This window comes from Ananas comosus, linkage group 5 (genome assembly GCF_001540865.1).
Source record: "Ananas comosus cultivar F153 linkage group 5, ASM154086v1, whole genome shotgun sequence".
In the NCBI taxonomy this organism is placed as follows: domain Eukaryota; kingdom Viridiplantae; phylum Streptophyta; class Magnoliopsida; order Poales; family Bromeliaceae; genus Ananas; species Ananas comosus.
The window spans coordinates 12520976-12531179 of record NC_033625.1 but is presented as its reverse complement, the minus strand read 5'-3'; the positions used below and the strand labels follow the sequence as shown (position 1 = coordinate 12531179).

The 10204-nt window shown below is 42.9% G+C and overlaps 1 protein-coding gene across 1 annotated transcript; it reads right to left on the bottom strand.

Moving 5' to 3' along the window:
- On the bottom strand, nt 5446-5832 carry LOC109710709 (glycine-rich protein DOT1-like). The gene has a single exon (XM_020233447.1). The coding sequence runs from the start codon at nt 5830-5832 to the stop codon at nt 5446-5448; it is 387 nt and encodes a 128-aa protein (XP_020089036.1).

Below are 10204 nucleotides of genomic sequence, written 5' to 3'. Positions count from 1 at the left end.
AGTATTAGTATACTATAGGAGAGAGGAGAGGATAGAGAGGCGGAACCGTTGATCTAAAGTATTTGAAGTACCTAGAAAATAAATTATGCGATTTTTCGATATTATTTGCCTAGTGAACGAAGGGGCTCAAAATCAACGGCTGAAAATAAAAATCTTACAAAACGTGATAATATGACATTAAAATTTTAGATCAAAGATATTGATCTTGTTTTACATAGTATAAAGAATTTTCTATCAAAATTTCACGTGATTTGGATATTTCTACACCATTAAACTTGCAAACGGCTGACTACCGCCATTAAAATTATTGATTTTGAGCCCCTCCGATCACTAGGCAAATGATATCGAAAAATCATAAAATTTATTTTCTAGGTCCTTCAAATACTCTAGATCAAGTTTAACGGAGCTGATCGACGAATCGAAAGTCGCAACATGAAAAACGGCCTGGAAGCACGGAAGGCTCCGTACTTCCAAAAGCATAGTAGCCTCACTCTATATATATATATATATATAATTTTAACCAATAACCTCTTCCTTTTATACTTTCGTCTTCCTTCATAGTTTTGCCGCCTCTACTACCTATCACTAGAGTTGTAAAACGAATCGTGCGGCCCGTGGGATGGTTCAACTCAGAATGGCTATGGGTCGTGGTGGGCCATACCTAACCGGCTCACAGCCCGGCCCAATGCTGCTCACATCATGGCTGTAGGTTGTGCTTGGTCATAGCCTACTAGCCTGTGACCCTGTGCTGTCCGGCCCGTATAGTGCGACCTCGTCAATTGGAATTGGGCCTAAGCATTAGGACGGTCTGTTTATATATATTTATTCTTTATATATTTATTTATATATTTATTCTTTATAATACATATTATAGTTTTTTATTTATTCTTTCAAATATTAATTTAAATTATTCAAATTCTAAAGAAAAAATTAAAAGAATTAACTAAAATTTATTTATTTAATAAAAAATATACATATATCTTAAATTTAAATATAAAAACAAAAATAAATGAGCTGGCCTATGACACGGCTTGGCCTGATCCGAGCTATTAGCTGTGCTGGGCCCTAGTTCGAAAAAAAAAATGTCGGGCATGGCATGGCCTTGAGTTCACTCCGGATAGGGCCGGGCCACATTGTGGGCCAAATTGGCCCAAAAATTTTGGTCGTGCACCCCTACCTATCATTCTCATATTCCTTCTCCACCTCTTTTTTTGATATTTTTTGTCACATGCTCATCTACTGCGTTTTATATCCTATAAATATAGAGAGAGTTCAGCTATTATACTTTTATGAATGTGGATTTCTTTATACTCATAATTTTTTGACTATTACATCTACCCCTTTGACCATTTTCATCCGTTAGATCATACTATTCAACCTTAGGGGATCACTGTCAATCTAACCGCACGTTTCTTCATCGAATGGATGAAAATTTATGAGTATAAATGTCACGCCCCAGGTCCGAACGGAAGCCCATGGCCACCGAGCACGCGCACAGACCCTCCTTGTACACCAAGCACCCCCGGTGCATACAAGGCGTCTACAACAGCCACAGAAAGAAGTAGGAATCAATTCTAAACATGGTAATCAGAGCGAGAATATAAATCTACTACTCAAGTATGATACAAAATTTACAACAAGTCGAACAAATGATACATCTTAAAGCTAAGAAATCTCGAAAATACACTTATACATTTCCCCACTAAACCAAAAGAAAAATATCTACGGGTCCGACTATAATAACACCGTGGAGGCTCTAGCTAGTCGATGACCCCTTGCCACGATCCTTAACCTCTTCTGCTGTGGAAGGCTTTGAAACAAAAACAAACAACCAATGGGGTAAGAACTATTAAACAATAGTTCCCAATGGGTAAGCCGTCGAGAGTGGTGAAATATACCACTAGGTCAACTGAGGCATGAACAAACTACAAGAAGCAGTAAGTGTAAATGCAACAATTAATTGAGTAGATTCAATTATAAGCATGCCTCTACATGATATGCTCATTAACATGTATATAGTTTTCTACCGTCGCATGCACAAGTGTCGTAAATGCAATTTACAGGCTTGTCCAACTTTAAGCTATATGCCATAGTTAAAGAGAAAGTTTATCATCATAATCAACTATTGTCATCATTTAGCCACATTTTTATACTAATTAATGTAAGTACAGGTTTTCTACCACTAAGGTTGTCAATACAAACGATGACCAATATGAATGTCCAACTATTATGAATGCATCAAGTAGTGTCACTAGGTAACAACTCACTAGTATGTCCATCTTAAATGTCAAGTTTAATTAACTTTTACCCAATTAACGAGGAATTTACATGTGGTAAAGTCCCGGCCTGTACCGTGTCTAATGGACCTATGGCAGTCAATATTCCCCCGCTAGAAATGAGCCTTTTCCGCAGCAATCCACTTCGGCGCCCAATCCCGCACGAGCGATCAGTCGTCTCAAAAGCTAACTTCGGAGTATCAGCTTGTAGGGAGTGATCCTCACAAGTTTGTGCGAATTAGCATAATGGCAAGCAAGCGTGATTATAAACATCAAGTCCGAGGGTCACATCTATCAGCCATCATGTCTAAAACATGGAATCTCAATTATCAACTCAAGGTCGGATACTACACATAATTGTCATGTTTCATTTTAATTAACTATGCAACGTGTCCCAAACATATAAAAGTTTACATTTCATTCAAGGCTCTAATGGATTTCACCCGTTCTATTTCCATTCTAGTATACGGAGAGTCATTACTAATGCTATAACCAAGTAAATTATAAGAATGTCCACAAAAATTATAGTGCATGTCATACATATGCCTTACTACAAAGGCCTCCACTACATGGAGTATAAAAGTTATCATGCAAACAACTATCTTCCAATTGATTACAACTATATGCATTTTTCATTTATATAACCAAAAGTATAGGAATCATAATGTCTATAACATGGAATTTCATATACTGGTCTAGAGACCGAGTTCAACGTCATAAGGTCAACTTTAGTTGTTCAACTGAATGCAACATGCTTAAGTCCACATCTTGACATTAACATGCAATATGTCATGATTACCTTCATCTAAAGTAGGCCTATTTCTCATCTCTAATATGCATTTCTATATTTGCATAAGAGGAACTTGTCGTCATATTATGATTACATAGGTCTAACATACATGATTCCAACAGATGTTCTCTAGTACATAGAGAATATTAATTTACCTCTACTTAATAAAGTATGTCAAAAATCTCTTTTTCTACATAGAATATGTAGAGTATCATAAATAATATGAATATATCATGTATCCAAAAATTCTACAACATCATGAATATCATGAATATGCATCTATTAAATCTTATAACAAGATAGGAGACATAAGGGGAGTTCACCCATTTTGGTGAAGTCAAACCCACTAGATACCCATCGAACTTGATCATTTTCCCGATCGAAGTTGTCCCCAAGGCTTCTAGCATCTGAAGAAAAATTTTAGAAGAGGTTACAAGCTTCTAAAAAGCTAACCATGAAATTCACCAAAAAATTAAGTATAAAAGAGGTGAAAATTACCTTTGATCAAGTAGAACTTGTCCAAAGTCCAAATCAAAGCCAAAAAGCTTCAAATCCAACCTAAAAAAGTGTTCAACACTCATCAATTCCATCCATATAACTTTCAAAAGAAAAGCCCCAAAACAAACCCTAGTTTCCTAAAAAAAACTAGGTTTTCTCTCAAATCTCAAGCAAAACTCAAGATTAGAGGTTGTAGAAAGATCACTAACCTCAATTAGAGCTCCAAACTAAGCCATATAGTGTTAAGGTTGAAGTGTAGTCCTCCAACAAGCTCTTCTCAACAAATCCAAGCTCCCTCCAATGTCCAAAATGCAAGCATCCATGGTGGAGAGGAAGAAAAAAGAGATCAAAATCCAAAAATCAAGGGGTTGGAAGGAGAAATTAAGAGTAAAAGAGAGAAAAAAAAAAACCCACCTCTCTCTATCTCCATCCTCAGCTAGCTGTAAGGACTAAAATTTTGGCAGTATAGCTAAACTCTCTGTTGATGATGTTTTTATGTGTAATTTAATTACAAAAGCACTCGTCAAGTTTAGAAAAAAAATGAGTTAAAACGGAGAAGTTACGCGATTATTAGTTTTCACTTAAAGTGAATAGTAACCCGATTTTCTGGAAAGGCCACGAAGTAGGGTGGGCTTCCGACGCGTATCAGACTCCATTCATAGCGATCCAATAGCTCGTTTTGAATGACTCAGCTATTTTGGAACCAATGACGCTGACGGATTTCAGATTTGATGCACGGTTTTTGAGAAAAGGGAGTTTATGGGTTTTACACATATATTTATGTGTGATTTTGGAAAATTGGAGAGTGGATGGGTTTAGTCGCAAATCCGTGACCAGATCGGACGAATCAAAATGGTAGAATCATTACCCTAGTCATGTTGAATGCGCTGGCGCGATCCGATCGGAAATTCGACGGACGAATCTTCGAGAAACCCGAAATGTTCGCCGAGGGGTCGAAATTGGCAAGATGAAAAAATTGCGGAAAACCCAATATTTTATGTGCCGTTTTGTGACTAAACCCATCAACTCTCCAACTTTCCAAAACCACACATAAATATATGTGTAAAACCCATAAACTCCATTTTCTCGAAAACAGTGCATCAAATCTGAAATCCGTCAGTGCCATTGGTTCCAGAATAGCTGAACCGTTCAAAATAAGCTATTAGATCACTATGAACGGAGTCTGATACGCGCCGGAAGCCAACTCTACTTCGTGGCCTTTACGGAAAACTGGGTTACTATTCACTTTAAGTGAAAACTAATGATCGCGTAACTTCTCCGTTTTAACTCGTTTACCCCGAAACTTGACGAGTGCTTTTGTAATTAAATTACACACAAAAACATCGTCCTAGGGTTTTCATGATGAAACCCTAGCTCCTGGACTCTTTTTCAGCTGAGCTAAACCTTAGTCCACACCACCTCCTCCCTGCCATCGCCGTGCGCGCGCCCCGGCCACCGGCAAGCTGCTCCGACCGACGGAAAACCATCCCTCGGCCTTCCCTCAGTTTCTCCCTCTCCACCTTGCCTTCTTCCTCAACCATTGAACCCAGAGATCATCAAACACCTAGGTGATCACATCCCTCGACCGAGGCTCGACCTCCGGCGCCGTCGCCGCAGGCCCCTGCCATCCGCGTGCCCCCGGCGCCGCCTGGGCTCTCTGTAGCCACCCAGACCCGAAGCGGGCCGAGCCTGGGCTATCTCTGCCTCCGCTCGCCGCCGCCGTTCCGCGCCAGCCGCACCGCCCTCCTTGGGACTCCGATGACCTCCGCCCGCCGCTGTCGTCGTCCCCGAAGCAGCCTGCCGCCGCCCAGCTCGTTTGGGCCGCCCAGCACGAGCTCGGGCTGAGCCTGGGTATGCGTTGTCCTCTCGCACTGCCGCCGCCTAGAGTTGCTTGCGCCGCCTCTCTCTGACCTCCGGCGACCAGTCGCCGTTGCCCGGAGCTCCCCCGGTTATCGCCATGGCCGCCGCTGCTCTGTGAGCCTGAGCCGAGCCCAAGCGGGCTCGGGTTGCTCCAGCACCGTAGCCGCCGCCCTCCGCCGCCAGCAGGCGTGAGCGCCGCCTCCCCTCGGTCGACCACACTCGTCCGCCGCCGACGTCCCCGCCGCCGGAGCTCCTTGTCGGCCGGTTTTGGCCGTGCCTTCCATAGGTTGGTGCGGCTAGGGCATCATGGCCGCCTCCGCCGCCTCCTTCCGCCGCCTGCTGACGCGTGCCTCGGCCTCCCTTTGTCGCCTGCCAGCATCTGCTGCCGGTGCACCCGCCGCCGACCATACTCGGGCTCCAACCTGCTCCGGTGAGTTTTTTAATAGTTCCTATGCACTGTTTAGAGTTTTGGTCGCCTTTCTGGCTATCCGAAGGCACCCCAATAGCTTTGGAAGTAAGCACGATGACCTTTGTTCCGTGCTGAACATCGTGCTTACCTCCGTTAGGGTCTGAAATGCCCTGGTTTGTGTGATAGACGCGTTTTAATTACCATGCGCGCTATTTCGCTGTAGTTCGCATCGCTCGCGCGCTCACTACAGCGGCCGGCAGTGCTCCGAAGTGTGAGCACGGCCTTTGGCACGCCGAGACCTGTCAGCGGGTGTCTCGGCTCGGCTGATTGGTATCGGTTTGCTCTAGCGAGCCATAAAAGCCCGAAAATCACATAAAATAATATGATTTTGGATAATCGGGAGGATTTTTATGCAATTGTTTAATTTGTGGTTGCTGTTGGCGGTGTGTGTGGGCAGCGGGTAACCTCTTGACTGGTTGTCTAAGGCCCCAAGCTTTTTCGAAAATCAAATGTTGATTTTTGGTGTGTTTTTCGACTAAATCCTCAGACGGAACGCGTTTTCGGCTCGGAATTCTTCTAAAGGTGCCTCACGATAGATCATGTGGTCGCTAAGCCTTTTTGGCTGGTCACTCGCGTCGTTTCGAGGGTTCGGAAACGACGGGTGAGTGACGGTGGGTTTCCGGTGTCGAATTGGACACCTCCGGGAACCCGGATAGGAACGATTATCTGACGATAATCGTTTCGATGTGAGGCGGTGTGTTTGCTGCCATGTCGCATGAATAATTGTGTTTAGTGGCAGCGGGTGACTCGTAGAGCGAGTCGGTGAGTTCCCGGACAGTTCGTGGGTCTCGGCTGAGTCCCGGTGCGATTTTCGGGACTTCCGGCGAGTTACGGCAATCAGTTTTGAGAAACAGATTCCCATGGTTTTATTGGTGGGGATTGTGATGTAGTGATTCATATTCGTGGGTTGGATTTTAACCCGGTGGACCCTTCATAGGTTCGGTTGACTTTCTTCCGCGGTCGGGAGATCAGTGCTACGTACATATAGGTGGATACTTCGATCCGAAGTCGATACAGTGGTGCACGCTCGGTGATATCTTCTTACCCTTGCTCTCTTGTTACTATCCTGCACATATATATATTATGTTGATCCTAGCACCTTTGTTATTCTTGTTACGCTCTATTTGGTTGTTTGCATGTCTAGTATCATAAATAGAAGTAGAACTGGTTTATGATTGATTGTGAGATCCGTGACCAAGTTGGTCGGTTCTGGTATCTAGTACTATGACCTATTTGGTTAGTTCCTTAACTTCTGTCGTTCGATGACCGTTGAGGTCGGTATACCCTGAGGGGTGGGATTGTCGGTTAGTTGCCGACGGATGATTATAGTTTACTCAGATCCACTATTTAACATGTTTGTGACCTAGTCAGTCAGTTCGTGACTCTTATCGTTTGATGACCTATGAGGTCGGTGTACCCTGAGGGGTAGGATTGTCGGCTAGTGGCTGACGGTAGTTCTAGATTATATTGATACACTCTTGTGACCTATCGGTCGGTTCTTGCATATATATATTAGTTGACCTGAGTGGTCAATACTTATATACCTTCCGAAGGATGTTGAGTTGTTCCATCCTAGTTGACCTGAGTGGTCGGTACCTGTGTTCTTTACGGTTCGACGACCTATACGGTGGTATACCCTGAGGGGTTGGATTGTTGGCTAGTTGCCGATGTTTGGCTATTGAGCATATCAGCATCGATCGCCACTGCTCGTACGCATTTCACGAACACCAGCGGTCTGATCCACCGCAAGAGGGTGCTCTTTTCCAAAAAAATAGTTGGGTGTGCCATCCCGTGAGCCCAAGAGGGGTTATATGCTTTCAGACCCAAGAGCTTATGCTGGGGTCTCATGCTTGAGGTGTTGCGGACCAATAAGGCTTGTTTCTATTTAAAGCAGTTGTGGCACAGGCCTGAGGTATTGCGGACAAATATAGCTGTTCTAGATTGGGTATTTTGGACTTGTCGTCCGTTGACGCATACTTATACTTTGTTCTGTATTACAGTAACGGTTAGTCATATTCTTATATATTGTGGTTTACCCATGCATCATTGCTACTGTAGTTATGATATCCATGTATACATTCTATTCTATTTACAGTAGTGGTAGTTATATGTTCTAGTATTGTTCTACTTCCTTTCAGTTTGTGTATTACAGTAGCGGTTAGTCATATTCTTATATATTGTGGTTTACCCATGTATCATTGCTACTGTAGTTATGATATCCATGTATGCATTCTGTTCTATTTACAGTAGTGGTAGTTATATGTTCTAGTATTGTTCTACTTTCTTTCAGTTTGTGGCTACTGTATTTGTTATAACTGCTCAGGATCTTATTTATCTCTTTCTGATCTGGTGTTCCTCGCCTTCGTCGGCTTGCGGTACCCACTGGGAGGGGAGACATGTTTACATGTTCTCACCTCCCCCACTATTTTTCAGGTATTACGGGCGGTGAGGGTTGAGACGAGACGTGAGACACGTTCGTAGCGGTCGATAGAGCTTCCGACCCGGTTTGTTTGATTTAGTTGCTACCCTTTTTATTTCTGTTGATATAACTTAGACATATTGGTTCAGTTGATTTTGTTTACTTGGATAAACGTGATTTTGGTAACTGAATTAAAGAACTTATGGTTTTTCTTGAGACGAAAACAGCTTTCTACCCTTCGTGGTAGCGTATTTTAAAGAAAAAGGGTTTCCGTGTCGGAAACGGTTTTGAAAAGGTTTTTTCGTGGTTTTCATTAATTAGTATTTCAAAAGGAGTTTCTGGGTAGGAAACATTTTAAAACCAATAGTTTTGAATTTATGATTAAAACTCTAAAAGTGAATTTGAATGTAAATGGTATACGAATGCTTGAATGTATGAATGTATGGATGTTTATATATTCAATTGTGGTGGTTGTATCATGTTTATGAGTCTTGTACTTGTGCGACGCCGTGCAAATATAGGGGAGACTCTGTCCGTGTGAACAGTGGACTCCCTATATTTGTGGCGGATCTGGCATACCCTGAGGGTCAGGTTTTCAAAAAAAAAATTTGGGCACTTCCGCTTTGCTTTTAAACAAAATGAGACCCCGGGGCGTGACACCAACTGAGAACAAATGAGGTGTGAAGGGGCACATATACACAATGTATAATATCCACCAAGGCCCCTCAAAACTGAGAAATTACATCCTGCTCGAAAAACAGATTCTGTAGCATTGAGTACCAATACGCGGGTTGGGGTACCGGTACTCGGCAGTCAGTTCCGGTACTAAAGGTCTAGTACCGCAAAACCCGAACGCTAGGAAATCTTGTTTTCAACTGTGTTCCAGTACTCGCCCAATGCAGTACCAGTACTCGGCCCAATACCGGTACACAATGCCGAGTTCTGCAAAACCCGAGAGCTGTCCAAACCAATATGCAATGAGTTCCGGTACCCCAAGTCCACTACCGATGCAAATACTGCACTTTTTGCAGAATTTGATCTCCGGAGTCCGTTTTCGCGCTTAATACGCCTCGAAAATACTCCTAAGCTCATCAACTCAGTCAAGTCCATCAGAATAGTACAAAGCACTATTCTCTCACTAGAACTCCGTAATTTGCATAAGTTTAGTGTGCTACATTCTTCCCTCCTAAAAAAGAGTTTCGTCTGCGAAACTCGAAGTCAAGCACTTCAAAAGTCCATCTGAAAGAGATGGAAACAACGCTCTCATAGCGTACACTCTAGCTCCCAAGTAGTCTCGCGCTCGCCAAGTTGCTCCGAAGTACTGTCACACTAGGAAAATCACGATTTCGAAGGCTCTGTATATCGCAAGCCACAATCCTCAACAATCGCTCCTTGAAGCCAGATCCTCAAGCTTGAAGTTTCACTTCAAGTTGTTGCATATCCACATAACTCTTCTGTCGATTTCACATGAAAATCAATTACTCCCGAGTGGGTTAAATTCAATCTCTCACTTCTCCAAGTATGTCGATAGCTAGATCTAGTTTTCCTTCACATCGTTCCTATGAAGGGTGCTTTGCATTTCCTTTTCAAGGAGGCTTCCAACGATGTCATCTATCTTGGAAGTCCAAGACATATACTTGAAGCACATCTTCCAAAATTCAGATGGTGCCTATTGAGTGACCGTCACTTGCCGATGAAAGACGGTATAAAAAATCCAATCGTATATCAAGCATCCTGTGGATATTCTCCAAAACTATTGGGTCACACACCTTACGAAGTTGCACAGTTTCACCAAGATGTACTTGTGCAACCAACCTCTCGATCAAGTAGGGTGAATAGGAGTGTTGTTTCAATCATCTTACTCACAATTACCCAACAGCATCATGCCTAAC

Excerpts from the sequence above, each read along its gene's own strand:
- LOC109710709 (XM_020233447.1), bottom strand. The coding sequence starts at position 5,832 with ATGGTCGGCGGCGGGTGCACCGGCAGCAGATGCTGGCAGGCGACAAAG.